This window comes from Penicillium rubens (genome assembly GCF_028828025.1).
Source record: "Penicillium rubens strain IBT 27055 chromosome Unknown utg000001l_segment0_segment0, whole genome shotgun sequence".
NCBI lineage: Eukaryota > Fungi > Ascomycota > Eurotiomycetes > Eurotiales > Aspergillaceae > Penicillium > Penicillium rubens.
The window spans coordinates 3490789-3513250 of record NW_026890599.1 but is presented as its reverse complement, the minus strand read 5'-3'; the positions used below and the strand labels follow the sequence as shown (position 1 = coordinate 3513250).

The window sequence follows — 22462 nt, the reverse complement described above, 5'->3', positions numbered from 1 at the left end:
GGACTATCTGCACGCCCTGTGGGTGGGTCCTCTGCATCACTGAAGCAAAATGATCAGCATTCGCTGTGTTCAACGTTCAACGCGTATCATGCCGTACTATACTGACTATACCATACGTTACGGCATTTTGGCCCATTACCTGGATCCACTCTTGTCATAGGGCGTGCGTCTCAATCTGGTCACAGGGCGTGCTCTCATGTCGGACATCTGGGAACTTTTTCGTCGGTTTAGAATTCTAAATCATACTTGGAACCTGCCTATAAGTATTCCGGAGGGAGCAACAGGGATGGTCTATTTTCACTGTCTTCACTTCGTTTCTCCAACATGGGTTCCCGTACGGATTCTTTACAGCCGCTCGACGCATCTAAATTGACGTATGCCTACACTACCACCCCACGAGAGGTACCCGATGCCAAATCGCTTGCAAGCAATTGCAAGACAATCTGTACGGATCACATGATTGCTGTGTCTTGGGATGTCGAGAATGGCTGGTCCACGCCCGAGCTGAAGCCCTATGGTCCTTTCAGCCTTCTACCGAGTGCATCATGCCTCCACTACGCGTACGAGTGTTTCGAAGGACTGAAAGCATATCGCGGCTATGACGGAAAACTCCGCATGTTCCGAACCGACCGCAATTCTCGCCGCCTGCTAATGTCCGCCGAGCGGATTTCCCTTCCTCGATTCGATCCGGACGAACTGGAGAAGCTCATATATAAGTTGCTCTCGGTGGATGGCGCAAAGTGGCTCCCGAAGAGCCGCGCTGGGGATTTCTTATATGTGCGCCCGACCATTATTGGCACGGACTCCCAGCTTGGCGTTGCAACGCCAACAGAGGCTCTGCTGTACATCATTGTTGGATATATGGCTCGCATGGACACACCTACTGGCGGCAAACGCTTGCTGACAAACCCGGATGATATGGTACGCTCCTGGGTGGGTGGATTCGGTTATGCTAAGGTCGGCGCGAACTATGGACCGTCGGTACTGGCCACCCAGGAAGCCTATCGTCAGGGTTATCACCAGGTACTCTGGCTGTACGGCCCCGAAGGTGACTGTACCGAGGCAGGCGGGAGCAACTTCTTTGTGATTTGGAAGCGCAAGGATGGAAAGAAGGAGCTCGTTACAGCCCCGTTAGACGATCAACTCATTCTGAATGGAGTCACCCGCCGAAGTTGCCTCGATCTGGCGAAGGATCGATTGAAGGATGAACTTGAGGTCACTGAGCGCAAGTTTACCATCGGTGAAATTCAGGAGGCCGCTGCAGACGGCCGACTGCTGGAGTCATTTGCTGCCGGGACAGCTGTAAGTTCTGGATCCGCCATCCTTCACCAAATTAGATACTAATCAGTTTGTAGTGGTTTATTACTCCGATTGCCTTGATCCACCACCGTGGAAAAGACATCAATATACCAACTGGTCCTGATGGAACACCGGCTGAAATCACGGGGAGAATAAAGGGATGGCTGGGCGATATGATGTATGGGCGTGTCGAGCATGAATGGGCAAGAGTGGTGCCCGAGAAGGAAGTCAATTGAAGCAGTAGCCATAGTTTGAGAAGCAGCCCAGTAGATTGCATATTTTACAAAACAAAGCCGATAGAAAATACACAGATCGTGAACGATTCATGACTTGACCCTTCTGACAATTGTAATGGGTAGAACAACGGCGACAAATTCAGATCGATGGCGCGCGAACCGACCCGGGCAGACACCGCCCACAGCTGATGATTCATCCCCCAATTTCTCCAGGGCTTCTTTGCCACTACCACTGGCAAGTTCTCGCATTTTAATTAGCCTCGAGGGCACCGATAGCTGCCTGGGCGGATACAGTATTTGCCCCTGTCATTTGGTTTGCGGTGTGTCATTGGGGCATACGATCACCAGACCCTCTTCGTCCCAGCACTTAGTGTAGCTCCACTCCTTCCCTTCCCTCTCCTTTCCTCAGAGTGAGTCAATCCAGATAGATCCAATACAATCGTATTGATCCCTTCCCAGCTGCCTCTCCAAGAAGATGGCAGCCTCGCGGCGTCAATCCTCGAAATGTACGAGTTTCGCCTACCTCAAATTACCGAGATTATGACACTAATATACCCATAGACCCTGAAGGGGACATTGAGCCACCTCACACTGGCGGCTTTTTCGATTATCCTGGATATTCCAATAACACATATACACCCGCATTGTTTGACCCGATGGGTCCGCTACCTTCTAGCTGGAATGGTGCAGACTATAGTTCCGCCAATGATTTTAGCTCTAATACCGCCAACTTCCCGTCCGGGAGCGCCGCGGAAGAAATGCCATTGAATGCGACCCCAGGCTCTTTCCCACCGAACTACGGTGATTTCAGTCCTCAGGGGCTTGATGACTTTGCTTGGATGGACCATGTATCGTTGCAATCATTGCCTACGCAGCAACCTACCCAAGTGGCTGAGTTATCTTCTGGTCAATTCACTTGGCCTACCACAACATCGCCATGTGGAACTATTGAGAATGGAGAATCAACATCAGGACCTTCTCAACCGAGGGATCTCTCACGTGGCTACAGAGGACTCCCTCGACGAAAAAGCGGATATATGATAAAGAAGATCGACCAACGATCAAATGCCACCTTTATCCCACCCACTGCAGGTCCAGCGGATCCTTTGGAACGCTGGAAGGAATCGCCACCTGAAGGAGAGGCTGCCAGTCTATCAGCTATCAAGAGTGCCCTTGAGAATTTCTCGGCATATTCCGGTGGGCTTCAACGGCCTGGTACGCCTGGGTCTGGGGCGGGCGAATTGTTCCAAAAGCATCGTTCAGGATCCCGGGCACCTTCAACAGCTAGTAGAGAAAGCGCCACAAGTGTATCTTCTCAGCGCTCGAACCGATCCGGATTGTCTGCTTTATCTAATGGTAGCCAAACTGCTTCGGACAAGACATCTGCAGGCGTTCAGAAGAAACAGGCTGGCAAGAAAAAGAGAAGTTCGGCTAACGACCCTCGCATATTTTGCTGCACATTTTGTTGTGATAAGTTCAAGAACAAATTTGACTGGATGCGTCACGAAAAGTCTCTACATCTCAACCTGGAGACCTGGGCGTGCGCACCATTTGGAGGGTCTGTGGTGTTGGAGTCAACCGGTAGAGCCCATTGTGCCTATTGCAACCAACTCGATCCATCTCTGGAGCACCTGGAGCAACACAATCACGGACCCTGTCAGCAAAAAATGCGTACTTTTCGGAGAAAGGATCATCTCCTTCAACATTTGCGGCTTTTCCACCGTCTCGACGTTATCCCATTAATTGAGGATTGGAAACGTGTCGTCACGGACTTCACTTCCCGGTGCGGATTCTGCGGCGGTCGCATGTCGACCTGGGGGGAACGGGCCGATCATCTGACATTTCACTTTCGCAAAGGCTGCACCATGGCCAATTGGAAAGGCGATCATGACTTTCCTCCAGATATCACCGCACAAGTGACAAACAGTGTCCCGCCCTATCTGCTGTACTTCGAATCACGAACGTTCGTCCCTTTCTCCGCCACTAACAGAGATACCAATGATCATCTCTCTCAGATGCTGTCCCGAGCCGCATTCGTGGATGCATCGGGCGTGCCACAAGTGCTTCCAGAATCTGCGGACACGGAGCTGCAGCCCGTCCAAGAGCCTCAATTGGATTCTTACATCGAAGTTCTAACCCGTCATTTGAGTCATTACGCACAACGGATGATGAGCCGAGGCATTATCCCCACCGATGAGATGTTTCAGGCAGAGGCAAGACGTCTTTCGTATGATACGGACGATCAGTGGGACCAAACGGTGGCTGATAATCTGGAATGGTTGGCTAATTTTCGTGCAGAGCAAAGCAGCAAGGGTGCTTTTCAGACTCCGTAGCAAGGCCCTATGGGTAGATCTACAACATACATCAATCTAAAATAAGACTGGATTTCAGCCTTTATAACGCTGCAAATCTCAATGCGATTCAATGGTAATACCACTTTTCTCCCTGATAAGTCTGCCATGTTTTATGAAAGCAAAGGGTATCCAGGCCAGAGCAAACGCAAAGAACCCTAGCAGCGAGCTAGCCCAGTGAATACCAAGTTTGGTATACATAGGGGTTGTTGCAAATGGCAGGACGACTGCCATCATGACTCTCGAGAACTAGCAGCTGCCTGTGCAGATGCCGAAGTCTCTTTATATGCATCCGTTATCTATTCAACAGTGCTGGAGTGAACACAAAGAGTCCATATATCCCTTTGTTCATCAGCCCACGAAATCAAGTCCTGTAAAATACCGAGTATCCACCTACCTTTGAAGATTATTGGGTAAGCCTGGAAAAACAGGAACAAATAACGCTACATACCTTCTAATCTTCGTGGCAGGTTTTCTAGAAGTGGAGCGTTGTATAAGTCTGAAAACTCTCCTTATCAATCACAATAAACGTATGGTAACTAGGGAAGAAATCGAGCTTATCTCTCTTAGTTACCTAGGCTTTAAAATGCGTACATGTATGCATCGACTCTTCATGAATGAGAAATGTCGGGATCTGTCCTGTAGTTACCTACAGGAGGAGGCAACCGAGACATTCGTGACGTGCAAACACAAACATCCAATCAGAAAGATTTACAAACCAGCCTCCTGGGCCTTTGCATAGCCTCTCTATCAAAATGCCTGAGAAAGGGTACAGTACTCATATGCGGAACTGCAGGTCCTTCCGGGGAAGCATGTCGCATATGTGTCACCTAAGACGACCCTAAGGAAACATTTCAGAACGTCTGTAATTCTGCTTCTACTTTAGCAGTTTATATTTGTAACAAATGAATAGCAGAAAGACACTGGACTGCTCATCCTCTAGTTGTTAACCCAGTTGCCATGTAGACCAGCTCTAAGTCTCAAAGGAAGCATGATGATCGCCCGGGCTTTGGTGAAATCATGACAATCGAGAAGATGCATCTCACTGGATAGGGTGCAATAGTTGTTTACCAATGCCATCAAATATCCATCGCCCTCCTCCGTAGAGCCCACTCCCGGAATGAAAACGGGTCCTTGCACGAGATGTGTGCGTCCCGGGAGGTAAACTTCCGTGTTGCCTGTGCTTTCGTCGTGATACCCAGCGAGTTATAAGGAGGATATACACCGCCCATAACCGGGCCAATAGCTGCAAATTCCGTTCCCAGGCTGACGTCCATAAGATCAAAGTAGCTGTGGCTATATTTTCTTCCCGAAAACGATCATCAATGCGATAAAATTCTGATTTTCCAACGTGCAAAACCTCTGGCTCGGAAAGATGTCCTTCTTCTGGACTAGGGTCCAGAGTAAAGCGTGTCCATTGAGAGTGGCATGGCTTCATGAAGTCCGAGAAACTGAGCACGGTCGAGAAATGCCGAGGAGCAGAGGATGTCCTTTTCGATTTAAATTTGAAGTAATAATCTCCAGATGACAGATGTTAAAATATGTTTCATTTTAGTTTCACCTCAGACCCCAAAGAGGATCGGAAAGCTGGAACAGTTCCCTGAAGAACCCGGAGTGCGGCCCGAAGAACCCCCACGCTATACACCAGCGGAGATGTCGGGATGCGGGCGACTGCTGTTAGGGGAAGTATGGGCCGTTTTGGCTACCCTCTGGCAACGGGATGATAAATATGTTTCACAGATGCAGGATGAGAGAATGGGAGGCATAATTGAAACAATTGATCTAACTCAAGCTCTCTATTGAGACTTAGTTCGTATATATTAGCAAAAAGAGCCCAAGCGATAAGCCCCCACGATAACCGATAAGATCTGCCCAGTTACATATGTAACCTTGGCTGCCAATTGGGATCATGGTACTACTTTGGAACGATATGTCTAGTAATTTCACAGCTTCCAGGGCTTCTGCGGTAGCCCTTACTAGTATCTTTTGTGGCCTGGCAATGTTGGAAGTAAGGCGGTCAGCACGATAAGGGTGCACTTATCGATAATATCGATAAGGGTGTATTCATCGATAAGGATGTAGATATCACGTGCCATAACATCGCCAACGACGTCAAGTCATCGGTCTTCGTCGCCCTGTTTTCATATCCACTCTGCTCAAGTTTCACACTATACTGGCGGGGAGCTGTGTATAGACCAGGCTGCGACATCTGAGATATTCATCGGAGAGCCTTAGATCACCGTCAAAAGCTGCTCGCCCCCGTGGAACATTCGGTGGCCTAAACCGAAGCTCGGCGCGCGTCTACTCAGCTATATGGATGTTCAGATAGCTCATGTGTTGAGGGGACCTCGGGAGGTCTCGGCGTTCGATTAACTAAGCGATCAGGTAGGTCCCAAAGCGATGATCGCGCGACACGATTACTCTCATCTCTTCTACCTCCTCCCTTCATAAAATTGAGCCCGGGGCTCGAATGACCTACCGTCTGAATCAAGCGGAATGGCTGACGAGTCTAGCAGTATCTACAACCTAATTGAGGAGCTCGGCTTTACTCCAAGCGAGCACCAATTCTTGCTCCGTCTTTTCGGCTCATCCGACCCATTTGCGGGCGTGGAACTAGAGGCCAGTCACAGCGAAAATCAATCTGGCCAGCTCAGCTCTATCAGTACTGCTCGCAGGCTCGCCTCTGCTAGGCTTAGGCAAGATATTCCTCCGTTTACTGGGTGGATTTCCTTGACTGACCTACTTCCCTCGCAGTGAACGTTCCAGTCAGTTGCGTCTGCGATCCAGCCACCGTCATCCTAGTGACTATCGCGAAGGCTCAGAAGGAAGAGACCTGGTTCACTACGCAGAAGAGTGGACTTCTCTCATCGGCGCTGATTCAGAATCTCTGTTCTCAGAGTTACTCCAACAGTTTGTAACGGACAACGAGCCTCCCTGCCTCGAGTCCCCTGAGGTTCCCGAACACCCCAAGGCATCGCAGAACGTTGCACGCCCAGGATCCGTTGAACCTGCAAGTTCATCTGTCTACAGTGAAACAGGTGAGCCACCCGAATCTGTTGATAACCTCAACGAGACCCAACGCCATTGCGAAGGACCCCAGGACCCCAGGACTTTAACCCACCCTGGGAGCTTTGAGCGGCTACTCGGATCATTCCCAAAACCTCCCGGTTACGACGAAACTGTCAGGAAGCAAAGTTTCTCCTACGTTCCTTCTGACGCTCAACGAGTTCCACCGAAAGACAGTGCCCAAGCTAATACATCGACGCTCGCCAGCAGTCAGATCAAACCCTCAAACAGCTCACCCCGGATTTCCCGATTCTCCGAAGATTTGGGGGACAGTAACCCGGTCGGAGAGCAAGATTCTTCCAGCATTCCTATCAAAACTGATACACCCGCACCCGACAACGGTGGGCTAGAAAATACCTCAACTAGTCCTCGTGGGATTTCCCCGCTATCTCCTAACGACACTTCAACTGCCATCGGCACTCGAAATACTTCTCCTCGGACTCCTTCGGTGACCCCTAGCCCCTCTTTCAGAAATTTACGTCTCCCCATTGATTATCACGAGGGACAACAAGTGAATGTTGAAAGGTCCCACCAGGCTCAAGGGCGCGGCAATCGGTACACAGTTTTCCCTGAACACGCCCCGCAGATTCGTCCGATTGGCTACGTGATCAGAAAGCAACACTCCTTCCGCACTATCTTCGAAGGGTGTCCCTCACCTAGAGAGTCCCCTCGGTATTACCGGAAGTCTCCTCTTCGTATCGCTACTCGCCCATCGACAATCTCTTTCAACTCGGGAAAGAAGAAGATCACACCAAAACACAAGAGAGTCCTGAAGCGTTTTGGCAAAAAGCTCAAACACCTGCTTTGTCCAACCTGCAAACGCACCTCATCTACTCTCAATCATTAACTTCACGCCAGAGAAGTCACCTATCTTTACACTTCCTTCACAATCGCCTCACCCAACCCTGTCTCTATCTTTACTCCTTGCTCACTTTACGCCCGTATCATTCTTACAGCTTTCTTACTTGACAATCATTCTTACATACTTCACACCTGGCTCATTCTAAGCATATCTTCACTCACTATGGATTCTCGAACATCTCGTCTGTTGGACCCATCCTCTGCCATGGCGGCCATCACCAAGCACAAGGCGGAAGCAATCAAGCTGGCTCGTGAACAGGGTGTGGCCGTCCAAGAGATGTGTCGCCGTGCGAAAACTGAGGTTCCACCATACGAGTTTGAAGAGTTGATAGGCAAAGGTGCTTATGGCCGTGTCTACAAGGGTCACCAAAGACCGTCGGGTCGGCTGGTTGCCATCAAAGTCCTGGATATTGACTCGCTCGACTACAAGTCAGTTCGAGATTTCAGAGATGAGTCGATAAAAGACTTCATCCATGAAACAAAGGTGATGAAGCAAGTAAAGGACTCCGGGGCTAAAAATATCAACGAGATCATTGAAGCCATCTCGATTCACTCTCAGTTGTGGTTGGTTTGTGAGTACTGTCCCGGTGGCAGTGTCCGTACATTGATGCGTGCGACAAACGACAAGCTCGATGAGAAATACATCGTTCCAATTGCTCGCGAGCTGGCTGTTGGACTTCGCGCGATTCACGACGCTGGGATCATTCATCGCGATGTGAAGGCTGCAAACATTCTTGTTCATGAAGAGGGCCGTCTAGAAATCTGTGACTTCGGTGTTGCTGGTGTTCTCCAATCACAGCGAGACAAACGATCCACTTGGATTGGCACACCACACTGGATGCCGCCAGAGATGTTTGCAACTCGCGGAGAGCCCCATCAATACGGGAATGAGATTGATGTATGGGCGTACGGGTGCACACTGTTTGAATTTGCGAACGGGAACCCGCCAAACGCAGGCCTGCGAGAACGAATGCAAATCGGTCGCCAACTAAATCGCAAGACTCCCCAGCTGGACAGCGATAAGTACAGTCAAGGCCTGAAGGATCTTATCACCTACGCTCTAGACTCCAATCCAAACACTCGCCCCACGATGGCAGACATCCTTGCCCACCCCTACATTGCCAATACGGAAGAGGAATATCCGACTGCTTCTGTGAGTGAGTTGGTGAGAGATTACTACCAGTGGTCCCAGCGAGGAGGCCAACGGATTTCTTTGTTCCACCCAGGCGGCGCCGCGGCAGCTGAACTCCCAGGCATCGAGGAGTCAGAGGATGACTGGAATTTCAGTACCACAGATGGATTCGAGCGAAGATTCTCTGTCATTGACCTGGATGAAATTGCGGCCTCGCTAGCGGAGATGGAGCAGTCGATCAGTCCTACCGACATGCACCCTGAGCAAGACATGTACGAAAAGTTTTCGGAGGATGATCTCAACTATGAAGATAAGGCCAACTTCGATGAACGTGTGCGCCGAGGCGCTGTGGCAATGGAGGGCCTGTTTGACGAGGGAAAGCCCAGCTACAAGTACGAAACAAAAAATGACTTTGTCCCCATCGAACCTGAGCAGCCCACCTCAGATCTTCCCCTTCGTGCGGAAACAGACCGGTCCTCTGTCACCTCGACTTTTCTCGATATCGACATCGGGTCATTCGAGGCCTCACACTACGCAGCAGGAGCTCCATCAGCGCAGCCTTTCCAACTGGTCGATGCAGACACTATCCGAGCGAACCGTTCCAGTATTCGATTGAACAGGACCTCGTCTGAGAATAGCTCAAAGTCATCTGATAGCCGCGCGAATGACGTTGAAAATCTCGAAGATACATTTGTGCCATCTGGTCCTCGACCTCCCACCATGGACTGGAAATTCCCGTCATTCGTACAAGATGAAGAGGAACAACCGGAAGAAAAAGAGGAGGAAGTTCCTGCACAGGAGCCCATAAAAGAGGAGTCTTTCCAGGCTGAGAAGCGAGCCACCATGCAGTGGACATTCCCAGTCATGGGTTCCGTACCCGAGAGCCAAAGCTACGATGACCGACATGACACCCTCCGGGCTCCGCTGCCTGAGGTCCAGCCTCCGCCGCAGTCGCAGCCCCCGTCAACAGATGAGCCAGGTGACTCACGTCCTTCGACTTCAGCATCGAATACATCCGACTCAGATTACGACCCCTTCCGCTTCGATCGCCCCACCACTCCCCAAGGCGCAAACTCGCTTCATCACAGTCATTTCTTCGACACCGAACTCCCCGCCATGTTGGAATTAGCCGGTTACAATGAATATGAGGCTTCCGGAATCCTCGATGGCCCCGGCCCAGACGAAGAATCTCACCCTGTATGGAAGGCGCACTCCAGAACTTCCTCATACGAAGATAGTATGACAGCTTTACCCACAGTGACAGCTTTACCCACAGCCGTTCCAGTTCCCCAAACACCCACCGCTGCCTCGGTGACATCGGGCCCGGTCTCAGAACCAGGGTCTCCCGTGTTCGAAACCGTACGAAACGTACGACATGACGTGTCTGAAGTCCCGACAACGCAGGCAGAAGATAGGGGACCAATCTTCTTCCCGGCTCTGAATCCCCCAAGCGCGGCAAGTCTGATGGAGGGCATGGATGATGGTGTGGTGACAGCAGAACTTGACCGTTTACTGGCTGATTTCTTAGAGTCGCTTTCGGCCACTGGTGAGGCATTGTCACGGGCTGATATCAAGCATGAGATGAATGGGGTTCAGGTTGTTGAGCAGGTCTAGATGACCAACCAGTATGAGCATGTAGGATATTATTACTGGCAGATATCCTTAGTCGGAAGCCATGTGAGGAGGCACAGATATGTGGGATCAATGAGATCCAAACTATCTACAATTCCAGTAGCTAATATTATGTTCGGTTTACACATGCATTTTACGTTCACGCAGATTTCCCAAAGAATGATGTAGGTACCGCGTCCAGCTGCCAGAGACACCAGAGGCACCAGAGGCAACTGGGCAGGCTAGAGGAATCAAAGCACTTCATCTCTTCTCCCATCCCATCTCGTTTTTCATCTCTTCTTCCTTTTTCATGTCTTCTTCCTTTTTCATCTACATCTTCCCTCTGCTTCCACAATGACTTCCTCTTCCTCGTCGCATACCTCAGAAATGTCATCAGAGGCCTTGTCCTTTGGTGTCTTCTCTCCCCCACAGAATTCTTACGAATGGAAGAAAGCCCTCCTTAATGTGAAATGGCTATGTTTCAACCAGCAATACAAGCAATGTGCCCTGCGCTGCAATCAACTCATAGACACCGCGTCTAGTCCGGTTCGTGCTCCACAGATCTAATCTCATTCTCATCGCTAATGGGTTTATACATAGCTCCATCCGATCCGTGCGACCTATCTCCACTATTATGCAGCCACCTCATATGAGTATATGGGACGAGCAGCTCATATATTTTCCACTGCGAAGGTCCCGCTTCTGACCTCTGCTATGGAGCGCTTTCAGATTGCCTATGAGTCTTTGCCAGCTACGATCCCACCCCCTGTTCTGAACCCCAACCAGATCTACTCGCCAGTTACTTTTCTCTATTCGCCTGACTCGTCTCCTCGGTCTTCTTTGACTACTATCGTGTGGAGCCATGGGCTTTCGCCGACACACGGTGTCTCCTCTGGTTCTGGTCATGGCCCAAATACTGAAGCTCTGTCAGTTCAGAATCTGTCAGCTCATGATGCTAGGCTGGCTCGCACGCCTCCTTCGCCAGACCCTTCTCCCTCTTCCCCTTCAAACTCGTCTATCACCACTGCTTTTTGTGTGACGCCACCTCCTTCTGCTCGAGAAGTCTCGCGTTTTGACTATGGAGCTCCTCCTCCAGCTTTTCATATCCCACCTCCGACCCGTGAGCCCCCTCCTCCACCACGCGGTGTCCCTGCTCGCACAGCTACGAGAGACCAGTTGCTCTCTTTTAATAGTGCCAGAGAGGGGCTTCCCAACGGGGGATCTATCGTCCGAAGCATCGCCCGGATGATTGATAACTCTATTATCGCGGGAGCCGACGACCCTTTTGTGGCCCCCGCGCCGCCCAAGTCTGGCTCTCCAAAGTGGCCACCAGTGCGTCTGTCTCCGATTAAGTTCCCACCTGGACTTGAGGATCCAGCAAAGCGTCGCGATCTCATTCCATCCCCGCTTGCAATCCGGAAGAGCTCCGGTGAGGTGCGGATGTGCAGCAGTTCTGCAACGGTAATCTGCGGGGGTTCAGAGCAAGAAACGTCTTGGAATGAGGTGAATCGACCGGTCCGAGCTCGCCCTCCCCGGCTGCCCTTGAAGATAATCCCATCCAGCCGTCTGAATGCTAACACAAAGGAGACGAACTCTTCTATCCTAGCACAACCGAAGCGTCTTAGTCCCGTCCTTCCTTCGTCCGTGTCCCTGTCTCCATCGACGCCCACTCCAGTTATGAGAAAGAATATGAGAAAGAAGATCCCCTCTCTCGGCTCGCCATTCGCCACCCCCGCAGACTCACCAGAGCAGAGAGGCACCAAGTCGCCCTTGTTGCGGTTGAGAGAGCCCTCCCCCGCGCCTGTCAGCGCCGAGCGTGCCGCCCAGATCAATGAGTTCAACGGCGCTGTTAAGTGGCTCCGTGAGCACATTCCCGCCGATGTTACCGGGCTCCGCAAGCAGATCAAGCATGTTTCGGACTTGCAGCAGGCCCGTCGGTCTCGCAACACGACAATGACTCGATCTGCCTCCTTCTGGACTTTTTCTCCCGTGAAGCCGAAGCCCGGTTCTGATGCATCCAAGGAACCTCCTGTGATTGAGGGGCCTAATATCGATGAGTACGGAAATGTTATTCGGGTTGAGACTAAGGCGCAGCGCATTGAGCGGCTCAGGAAGGAGGATTGGAGGATTGGTATTCGGTCGAAGCATAGTCTCTGGAAGGGAACCGATTACTACGATAAGCTTTGCGAAGTTGCTTTGGCGGAGCTTGGTGAGACAGGTTATGGATCTCGCGAATGGCTACAGCAGTGAGATCTTACCGCTTATCCACTTGCTGGTGTCTTTTGATCTTTTTTGCGATTTGCGATTTGCGTCTTTCTTTTTCGGGGGTTGAGTTGTGCAAGTGCGTATGCAGTTGCGTGGCATTGGAGCTATCTTATTCAAGATGCTCGATGGGCATTGTGTTGCTCAATCTACCAGGGTGGTTGTCAAGTAGGAATCCTGGTTTGTATTTGATCACCTTGGCTGCGGATCGAGCTGGTCTGGTGGGGAGTTGAGTATGCCATCCGGTATACTGGAAAAGAACATTGTTGCGCCTTCGTTCACTTCGATACGAAAGGTCACGATACCGATGGTCTTTCCTATGTTCCTGGAGGTCGCCTGGAAACATCGCCATGGTTGGGTTTGTTTCTTAATCTTAATCTTAATCTTAATTTCAACAATCAAAAGTCAATCTTGTTATTCTTGTCCTTCGTCCTAACAACCAAATCCTCAAAGACCTTTACTCAACACCGAACCAATTCCCTCTCCCAGGCCTCTTTTTCCAAACATGTCACCCAGTTGATTCCCGAGTTGATCTTGAATCTTGCTTAGATTCTGGTCCTCGGTGAGTTTCTTGCCAGTTAGACTTTCTGTGAATCTGGGTCAGTATACTTGCTTATCATTCCCTATTTGATATAAATACTTTTCAGTCCGTACGACACCTTTGTCTCACCCATATAGTCGAGCAAGAGCTCTTGGAGATGTTTCTGGTATGGGTCTAGATAACCAGAGACCCAAGCTGCAAGTAGAATGGCCTGGAAGGCAAGGAAGAAGAGGAAAAATAACATGGTTGAAAGTTCAGGTTCTGATATTATAATAGCAAAGCTCAAGTCCAGCGGAAAGAAAATATCTTGCCAAGGTTGTTCATATACCTCGAGCTCAGCCTATGACGTCTGGTGACGATGTGCCACACTGGCCTGGTGGAGTCAGGATGTTCATTGCCAATCAGGAAAGGAAGTTTTATATTAAGTGTCATTCAGTATTGGCATGTTTTGAATTCCACATGTGCTGTCATTTTCTGTTCTGTTCTGATTGTCGAAATAGTGTCGGAATGAATTGGTGCTGTGTAAATAGGTCTACCACAGCTCTTGGTTCTATTTGTGACCTTAACGTTCAAGATGAGGACTGTGGATTGTCATATAGGATGTTGTAAATAGTGACATCTCCGAGTCACATGCAAATAGGTCTTGGGTCTACACTATAGTTATATTTGGGCTTTCATGTTGACTATTGACTTTCTAAAATCTACACCGTACATCTTTTGATTCATGTTTTCATCATATTTCTCACCTTTTTATTTAATTGAATTCCTACCTAGGTATTATGATGTTCTGGTATATTAATTCCTTACACGGAGTAGTACTCTGGAGGCAGTAACATTCCCGTTGTGGCTGTGCTGGCGCTAAACCCTACAGCCCCGAATCACCCAAGCCTTATCGCGTCTAGAACTCCTGATCTCCCCCCTCTTCAGCACTTTTTTTTGACCTTTTTTTAATTTCATCTTCTTAAGCTGACTTGCGATTGAATTGCAATCTGTCATCTCTGGTCTGCGTGTGGTATGTCTCCTCCATTGGTTCTGTTTGGAATTCATGCGAGCCACCCCCGCGCATGTTCGACCCCTCGAATCTGGTGTTTCTATAATTTTCGATATCACTGACCCGGTTTCCTTGCTAGGACCTTTCATTTCGATTTTAAGGCCTCAATCCCTGAATCCTCAACCCTCTCCTTCCTAGTCCCTGCTGCCTAACGGGTTCCGTGCCCATTCGAGCCCATCGCAACGTCTGTCACCTTAGGCGTCCGCAGCCCTATCCCCACATCATGAGTTGTGAGTCGATATTCCATATTTGCGGGACCTTTGTTCTCCATCCGGTCTTGCTATGATTCGTCATTTGGTATTGCCCGAATATTGTCCGGCTTCACGTCTGCCTTGTCCACAATCCGACTCTTCACTGCATTGGAATTGCCATGTCAATCTATACGCCCCCTATGAGCTCCCTGTGGGATATATGGGGGCTGGGGGGACTTGGACTTCTAGCTGTTATTTTGTGTCAGGGTCTGCTTCGCCATGTCTAAGCCCTCCCCGCTCGGTCGGCTCCTCCAGGGGTCCCTTGCTTCATTTGTTTTGCGCGATTCGCCTGACAGGCCCCGCAATGTACTGACACTCGGTCTCCTAGTCGCAAATATGCTCAACAAGCTGTCCGGGCAGCCAGAGAGCTACGAAAAGAAGTACCGCCTCCTCATCCTAGCTCCTTTGCCCCACATCCGCTGACCTGTTTTCTTCTCGCCGGCTATAGGGCTCTCTATAAATTCGGACGGACGCTGGGTGCAGGTACATATGGAATTGTTCGTGAGGCGGAAGGCACCGAAAAACAGAAGGTTGCGGTGAAGATAATCCTGAAGAAAAATGTCCGTGGTAATGAGAATATGGTCTACGATGAGCTTGAGATGCTGCAATCACTCCAACATCCCCATATTGTCTCTTTCGTCGACTGGTTCGAATCTAAGGTGAGCATGTCTATCTTTGGCGCGATCATTGCGGAGCTCTAATCGTGGACCTAGGACAAATTCTATATCGTTACACAGCTAGCCACTGGTGGCGAGCTGTTTGACCGTATTTGCGAGTATGGCAAGTTCACGGAGAAGGATGCGTCGCAGACCATCCGCCAGGTGCTTGATGCCGTGAACTATCTGCACAAGCGCAACATCGTTCACCGAGGTCGGTCTCTTTATGTCATGCTAGCGCTGTACATGTAACTAACCCTTGCAAAGACTTGAAACCCGAAAACCTCCTCTACCTCACCCGTGCTGCCGACTCTCAATTGGTCTTGGCAGATTTCGGTATTGCAAAGATGCTGCACGACCCCTCTGAGGTACTGACCAGCATGGCCGGTTCCTTTGGATATGCTGCCCCCGAGGTCATGCTCAAGCAGGGCCACGGCAAGGCTGTCGATATGTGGTCTCTCGGTGTTATCACCTATACCCTCCTATGTGGCTACTCCCCCTTCCGATCCGAGAACCTGACCGACCTCATCGAAGAATGCCGGACAGGCCGCATCATCTTCCACGAGCGGTACTGGCGCGACGTGTCTCAGGATGCCAAAGATTTCATTCTTAGTCTCCTGAATGCGGACCCCAGCAAGCGAGTCTCCTCCGAGGAAGCTCTGAAGCACGTATGGCTGACCGGAGAGACTGCGAGCGACCGTGACTTGCTGCCTGAAATCCGCACCTACATTGCACGTGCCCGTCTCCGCCGCGGAATCGAGATCGTCAAGCTCGCCAACCGTATCGAGTCGCTCAAGATGCACGAGGAGGAGGATGGGGAGGATATCCCCAGCCCCATGGACATGGGCGCCTCATCCGAAGAGCCGAGCGTGGAGGAACCCCCTGCTCCAAGTGACGATGCCAGTCCTACCAGCCCTGCCCCTGGCCACGCGAAGAAGAAGAGCCTGGCTAGCGCTGCTCGTGGTGCTATTTTCCGTGAAGTTGTACTGGCCAAGGTCCGTGAGCAGAAGGAGGCCGAGGAGCGGGAGAAGGTTGAACGTGAAGCCCGCGAGAAGGCTTCTGCGTAAATTGCTTGCTGTCTTTATTTGTATCTCTTTCATATTCGTCTTGTCCATATGCTATTCCTGTGCCCATTCTGCCCTGTACTTTTCTTTTATCTGTCTTGCGGTTTCTTGGATATAATTCTGTGATTCCCATTTTCCCTAGTCAAATCGGGGTGAACATACAGTCTTCAGGCAATCATCGCGCTTTCAGGGTTGCTTTCTTATTTTGATGGATAGAGACTTATTTTAAGTTTTATATGCCATCAGCCACAAAATATTTCAAAGTATAATGACCTTATATCTCCTATATCCCAAGCTTAGAAGTCAGCACCACTAGATTGTAGAGGGGAGCAAAATAAAATGGCGAAAAATCCGAGATAGCTGAGATTCACATGTTACATATGTACCTATTCCGGCTCGCTGATCTATAGTTGCATTGCTGCCGGGTAGATAGTTATGTAACAACTATGTAACTTGAACCCGCTCATCTTTGGGATACTGAACGTCAGTGTCAGTGCTTAAATTCTGCCTGACAAAATAGAAACCTACCTAATATAAAAGGTACCTGCCTAGGTAGGTAGTATGTGACCTCTATGGATGACCCAATATATGGTCAGGTGTCGATATCACGTGTAGCGATAGATAAGTGATAGATAATCTCCTCACTTAGCTTCAGACTGATCTTTTTAACTATATCTCTTCTCTTTTGGCCATCTTGTATCCTTTGGTTCTTTAGTTCAATCTCAGTTGAGAAGTCCATCACATTTCCCGTCCTTAACGTCATACATCATCCGTTGTACTCCACCTAATCGAGACACCGCCCCTCCCGTCCTTCTCCACCGGAGCTCAAACATCTAAATCTTTTCTCTCACCACATCGCAACAATGTTCGCTACAAAGCGTCTGAGCAAGGTGATTATACTCTGAACATAAAGGGTGTTGAAATGCCTATCTTGCTGACTCTATATTCGTAAACTATAGGAGCTCGTTAAGGTACCAATTCCTCCATTTTCTCTCGGGCTTATCGCCTTTGTTCCCCCGCATATTTGAGAGCATGCCATACCGCCCATGTATATTGTTCATTCTATGAACATGTTTCTCTGACCTTTGACCTTCCAGATGCAAGAGCATGTCCCACCGGGAATTGCAATCGTCAAGTGTGACAATCTAGAGGAATGGCAGATGGACATCAAGATCCTTGACCAGAATCCTCTTTATCTGGACCAAACTTATCGGTTGAAGTTTACCTTCAGTAACAAGTACCCTATCGGTAAGTCCCGATTTCTCAGCCGGCAGCTGATATCTCTATCGTCTCTCTCGGCTCCATCCTGTTCCTCTTATCTTCATCCTATCTCTTTATCAGATCATCATGGGTTCTGACAGTCATTTTAGAACCCCCAGAGGTCCAATTCATCCAATGTCCTGACTCCACTGGCACACCCCGCACAATCCCAATGCATCCCCATATCTACAGCAATGGCATTATCTGCCTTGATCTCCTGGGCTCCGCCGGCTGGTCCCCAGTGCAAACAGTTGAGAGCGTCTGCATGAGCCTTCAGAGCATGCTTACCGCCAACAATCGCAATGAGCGACCCCCCGGTGACCAGGAGTTCATTGCCACCAACCGCCGTCGCATCCGTGATATCAACTTCGTCTATGAGGATGACAATGTATAAATTTCCAACTCCCAAGTTGGAGCTGGTCTGGTCCGTGGTGTGTTTGAAATAGGGGATGGCTTGCGTTAGCGGGGTAGGGACGCATACACCGGCGTTTTCTGCATGGATGCAATTCCGCCCCTTGAGATTTGAGCGGCAGGATTTACATGGTGCCTGGTGGCATTGTTCTTCTTGATTCTTTGCGTTTGCATTCATCCTGGCGCTGGCCCATGGTTGATCTCAATCGTGGAATGGGTGGCTTTCTTGCGGGCGTTCAAGGGTTTTCATTATTTAGCGATACGACCAATAAGAGAACGAATTCTCTTTGAACAATATTTGGTAAGTAGAGTAGACAAGAGAGGAGAAATCAAGTAATAAAATCTATACAGTATGAGCAATCGTCCATTTCATCTGGGGAAATGATAGCGGATGTTCAATGTGATTGGCTAGATCGCTTATATTCCCAAAGCAAGAATGGTGCAAATCATCCACCCCAAGTATAAGAGTGAGTGAATCTTCTCAAAGATATTTGTCAAGTATTATTATCTCCAATATATCAGAAATGGCATCCACGACTCAAATTGACCTTTTCCAGGGATGGCCCGCAACAGCCATGCTTCCAGTTGAACGCCTCAAACAAGCAGCCAACAACGCCCTATCCAACAAAGCCACATTCACCGAAGGATTTGCCTATGGTCCCGACGAAGGCTACTTCCCCCTAAGAAAAAATATAGCCGACTGGCTATCCCGATACTATGCACCTGCGCAGCCCATCAGCCCTGAGCGGATATGCATTACTGGCGGTGCCAGCCAGAACCTAGCATGTGTATTGCAGGTATTCACGGACCCAGCACAGACAGAAATTATATGGCTTGTGGAGCCAACGTATCATCTTGTCTTCCGGGTATTTGAGGATGCTGGATTTAGTGGTCGGATGCGAGGGATACCCGAGGACGAGGAGGGTATGGACGTTGCTGCACTGGAACTTGCATTGGATGCATTTGAGCATAGTGGAGATTCGGCCTGTCGAAATGACCGGGTATGTGCTCTTTCGGTGCTAATATGGTTGTTTTCGGTATAACCAATGCTAATGGAAACAGAAGACATACAAGCCTCACAAGTCGTATAGAAAGATATACAAGCATGTCATCTATTGTGTTCCTAGTTTCTCTAACCCATCGGGGACGACGATGTCTCGCTCGCGACGTGAGACACTTATCAGAGTGGCGCGAAAGTACAATGCTCTTGTCGTCGCTGATGATGTGTATGATTTCCTCAGTTGGGGTGTGACACATCCTGCCAACCCTAATCCGCATCCTCAACTGCGCCTTGTGGATATAGATCGGGTGGTTGATGGTGGTACAGAAGATCCATTCGGCAATGTCGTGAGCAATGGATCATTCAGCAAGCTTATTGGTCCTGGATGTCGGGTTGGATGGGCTGAAGGGACCAAGGACTTCATCTATGGTCTGTCTCAGGCGTGAGTCTTTATTCTTGATTCGAAATGCTGAAAGTAGGCTAAAAACCTCCTCACAGTGGTTCTACGCGCTCCGGTGGTGCTCCTTCGCAACTAATGTCAACTTTCATCAATGAGCTCCTTGAGGATAACTTCTTGCCTGGATATATTACCAATATCCTAGTTCCGGAAGGACGAAGAAGACATTGTCTTCTGGCATCGGCAATCAGGACACATCTCGGTCATCTTGGTGTGTCATTTACTCCTGATCCAGAGATTAGTCTAGTCGCCGGGGGATACTACATCTGGGTTCAGCTCCCGGCTGCGTTGACCGCGACTCAGGTGTGCCAGGAGGCCTTAGAGATGCAAAATTTGGTGCTGGGTAGCGGGGAGACATTTGCAGTTCCAGGACGGAATGCCCCAGGGGGAGATTTGCATCGCAGGCTGAGACTTTGTTTCATGTGCGAGGATGAAGGGCGGCTAGTTGAGGGGGTGCAGAGGTTAGGAGCTGTCATTCAGAGTATACTGACAACCAACAGATAGAAGAACATGGTTTGATAAATCTGGCCAACGGTGTCTTCCACATAGTTATAGACACATATAGTAGATAAGGCTTGCTCTCGCAGTCGTATATATCGCTTGTAAAAAGAAAATGCAGAAGTCCCCCCATGGCTTCAAGAAGAAACGCAGCATGCTTCCGTCACCCATAAAACCAATATTCTGCAGCATAATCAACTTGAATTGTTGCATTCTGACCAGCACATGTAGATGGCGGTTCACCCTGTGATGTCACCACTCGGTAAACTTCCTATATAAAATAATTCGATCAGATATGTCTACTCAGACCCAGTGGTTAGCTGTGAATGAGTGGCCTGAGCTTACCTGAATGCCGTTCCCCTTCTTGTATCCTAGCTTAAGCCACGGGACATTGCCAGATGATCCCGATGTTGATTTTGGCGCTGGAGTAGAGGCTATTTTACTAGTAGCAATCCAGGAATTGGAGCCACTCAGTGACATGTCAAAGACCGGTTCTCCATCAGCATCGAAATAATGTTCGCCAATGATGAGGTTGTTACTTCTCGTGCCCTGGGCCACAAGTGCTGCCATGAACGCGAGTGATCCAAGAGGAGTGCTGCTGATAATTGCGGGGACTTCGTGGAGGAGGGCTGGAGATGACGATACAATGCAAGAGGCATCGAAGAGTGTAGCGGCTGCCCCTACGGCTTGGGGCTTGATGATAGTTTTGGAATCTGAGAGAGCATCGGATGGACAGGTATAGTTCTGTGTTCCTCGGCCCAATGCAACATATTTGAGCTTTAAGTTCGTAGACGGTGCTGGAAGCTGTGGATTTGTCGCGTTCAATGAGAGGAATGAATTTGCGAGAGAGCAATTCCCAAGGTTGATCGCGTCAAGTTGGTGGTAGATTTGGGAGAATGAGGAAGCAAGAGCCAGAGGACGTGGAAGACCCGAGTATCCTTCCACGTTTGCCACAAGGAGCAGTGACAGCGCTAAGAAGAGTTTCATGATGGCCGGGTAATTTTCGATCTATAGGGTGCAGACAGTTGCTAGAATATGCTCGAACAAATCTAGTTCTGGGGCTGTGGAAAGGAACTAGGGTATAAGAACAAGGGTAAAACCAACAACAGGGATTTATATCCCATTTAATAGGAAGTTCGATAATGCTACTTTCATATGTAACAAAGGACATGCTCGGTTTGAGATATGCCGCACAGGTGGGAAGGCTCTCGGCGTAAACCGAATTTGACTAAATGTAGTGGATTCTGGTTCAATGAGCCTTTTGAAAGGGCCAATGATAGATTTTGTCTAACAAACGCCGCCATCCACATCTGCGTTGTCCACATAGTACGCTTAGAAAGTATCCGAGTCCGCTGACTGGGGACACTATTGGGGCCAATGTTGTGCTAAAAATGGCTTCTTTGTTGTCAACGCCACCTATCTTGAAAGGTTGCTGGAGAGATGGGAAATGAAATTTCAATGACTGTGTTGGTTAGAATGAAAAGGATGTAACCACAGGGCTTTATAGGTTACACTAGCGCCGTCGTTGTTTACAAGCCCGCAGAAAACCGCTTTGATGTTTGACAACCTTGGAATATATTAGGATATGAGTTATGTTTTGCAGTCTTTCTTAACCTAGTAGACAAGTATAGTTCACCCTGGAAAGCATATTGACCAAGTACATATTTCTGAGGCTTGGAATGTTGCAGGCGCTTATTTGAAGCAGCCCCTATACTAGATCTGTCATTGGCTATCGGAGAGTTTCTTGTCCTTTCCCCAGTCATTTTTAGAAATAATTAAACACTCAGTTTCAAGTGCGCAGAAACGCTAAAGTCTATGCAAACTTCAAATGTCCCTGATACACCAGCTGTGGGACAAAATAGACTTATAAGCGCTTTCGCCACGCCACAACTGAGATTACCAATCAGGTAGCAATACATACATTTATGGGCCATGAATTACAGTGGGAGAGTTGATCGAATGAGGCATTATAGAGCGAAGAGCACAGAATAGCACAGCTAGGTAGAGATATCCATGGTTCTTAACCAACTATTGGTAGTGGTAGCTCAAAGGGAGTTGATGCTCTGACATTGTAATATGTTCTGGTCAAATTTTCTTTGAATAGAATCTATCTCCCTTCTGTTAGGGATGTTGGCCATCATCGTGGCAAGCCTTTCACTCCTAACGTTCTCACCAAATTGCAAATTAGGTATCTTTTGTATGGCAACTCTCAACTCTATACAAATGGTACTTAAGCATAACATACATGTAAGTATAACATCGATTTGCTCGACCCTTAGGAAAGGTTAGGGAATAAAACAAGGTATATATTATGTTTTAAAATGGTGTCCTAATATTGCCTATAGTAAGAAACCACAAGCGCGTATTATAAGGGTCTTTTTATGCAATATTATATGTGGTTTTTTGAAGTGCTCTTCACACTCCTATATAGCATATTTAGGATTAATTAGCAGTA

General features: G+C 49.0%; 11 protein-coding genes across 11 annotated transcripts; 8 read left to right on the top strand and 3 right to left on the bottom strand.

The window, feature by feature from the left end:
- Positions 1–324: 324 nt before the first annotated feature.
- On the top strand, positions 325–1535 carry N7525_001378 (uncharacterized protein; the record flags this gene model as incomplete). The annotated part of the gene is made up of 2 exons (XM_002557976.1): positions 325–1302; positions 1356–1535. The coding sequence occupies 2 exons, from the start codon at positions 325–327 to the stop codon at positions 1533–1535; spliced, it is 1158 nt and encodes a 385-aa protein (XP_002558022.1).
- A 475-nt stretch (positions 1536–2010) lies between these two features.
- On the top strand, positions 2011–3868 carry N7525_001377 (uncharacterized protein; the record flags this gene model as incomplete). Its single annotated transcript, XM_061211869.1, has 2 exons — positions 2011–2041; positions 2097–3868. 2 exons carry the CDS (start codon positions 2011–2013, stop codon positions 3866–3868), a joined length of 1803 nt encoding a protein of 600 aa, XP_061071095.1.
- Positions 3869–6382: 2514 nt separating this feature from the next.
- N7525_001376 (uncharacterized protein) lies at positions 6383–7799 on the top strand (the record flags this gene model as incomplete). Its single annotated transcript, XM_002557978.1, has 2 exons — positions 6383–6606; positions 6641–7799. The coding sequence occupies 2 exons, from the start codon at positions 6383–6385 to the stop codon at positions 7797–7799; spliced, it is 1383 nt and encodes a 460-aa protein (XP_002558024.1).
- Positions 7800–7976: 177 nt separating this feature from the next.
- N7525_001375 (putative serine/threonine protein kinase) lies at positions 7977–10559 on the top strand (the record flags this gene model as incomplete). The annotated part of the gene is made up of 1 exon (XM_002557979.2): positions 7977–10559. One exon carries the CDS (start codon positions 7977–7979, stop codon positions 10557–10559), a length of 2583 nt encoding a protein of 860 aa, XP_002558025.2.
- A 351-nt stretch (positions 10560–10910) lies between these two features.
- On the top strand, positions 10911–12806 carry N7525_001374 (uncharacterized protein; the record flags this gene model as incomplete). Its single annotated transcript, XM_002557980.2, has 2 exons — positions 10911–11102; positions 11157–12806. 2 exons carry the CDS (start codon positions 10911–10913, stop codon positions 12804–12806), a joined length of 1842 nt encoding a protein of 613 aa, XP_002558026.2.
- A 124-nt stretch (positions 12807–12930) lies between these two features.
- N7525_001373 (uncharacterized protein) lies at positions 12931–13170 on the bottom strand (the record flags this gene model as incomplete). Its single annotated transcript, XM_061211868.1, has 1 exon — positions 12931–13170. One exon carries the CDS (start codon positions 13168–13170, stop codon positions 12931–12933), a length of 240 nt encoding a protein of 79 aa, XP_061071094.1.
- Positions 13171–13265: 95 nt separating this feature from the next.
- Positions 13266–13603, bottom strand: N7525_001372 (uncharacterized protein; the record flags this gene model as incomplete). Its single annotated transcript, XM_061211867.1, has 2 exons — positions 13266–13405; positions 13459–13603. The coding sequence occupies 2 exons, from the start codon at positions 13601–13603 to the stop codon at positions 13266–13268; spliced, it is 285 nt and encodes a 94-aa protein (XP_061071093.1).
- A 1277-nt stretch (positions 13604–14880) lies between these two features.
- N7525_001371 (serine/threonine-protein kinase) lies at positions 14881–16384 on the top strand (the record flags this gene model as incomplete). The annotated part of the gene is made up of 4 exons (XM_002557981.1): positions 14881–15041; positions 15110–15320; positions 15375–15531; positions 15585–16384. The coding sequence occupies 4 exons, from the start codon at positions 14881–14883 to the stop codon at positions 16382–16384; spliced, it is 1329 nt and encodes a 442-aa protein (XP_002558027.1).
- An 860-nt stretch (positions 16385–17244) lies between these two features.
- Positions 17245–18035, top strand: N7525_001370 (ubiquitin-conjugating enzyme E2; the record flags this gene model as incomplete). Its single annotated transcript, XM_061211866.1, has 4 exons — positions 17245–17271; positions 17341–17352; positions 17479–17629; positions 17752–18035. 4 exons carry the CDS (start codon positions 17245–17247, stop codon positions 18033–18035), a joined length of 474 nt encoding a protein of 157 aa, XP_061071092.1.
- A 541-nt stretch (positions 18036–18576) lies between these two features.
- N7525_001369 (aminotransferase-like domain-containing protein) lies at positions 18577–20013 on the top strand (the record flags this gene model as incomplete). Its single annotated transcript, XM_002557983.1, has 3 exons — positions 18577–19053; positions 19115–19494; positions 19551–20013. 3 exons carry the CDS (start codon positions 18577–18579, stop codon positions 20011–20013), a joined length of 1320 nt encoding a protein of 439 aa, XP_002558029.1.
- Positions 20014–20170: 157 nt separating this feature from the next.
- N7525_001368 (DUF3455 domain-containing protein) lies at positions 20171–20994 on the bottom strand (the record flags this gene model as incomplete). Its single annotated transcript, XM_002557984.2, has 2 exons — positions 20171–20278; positions 20353–20994. The coding sequence occupies 2 exons, from the start codon at positions 20992–20994 to the stop codon at positions 20171–20173; spliced, it is 750 nt and encodes a 249-aa protein (XP_002558030.1).
- Between the last annotated feature and the right edge of the window lie 1468 nt (positions 20995–22462).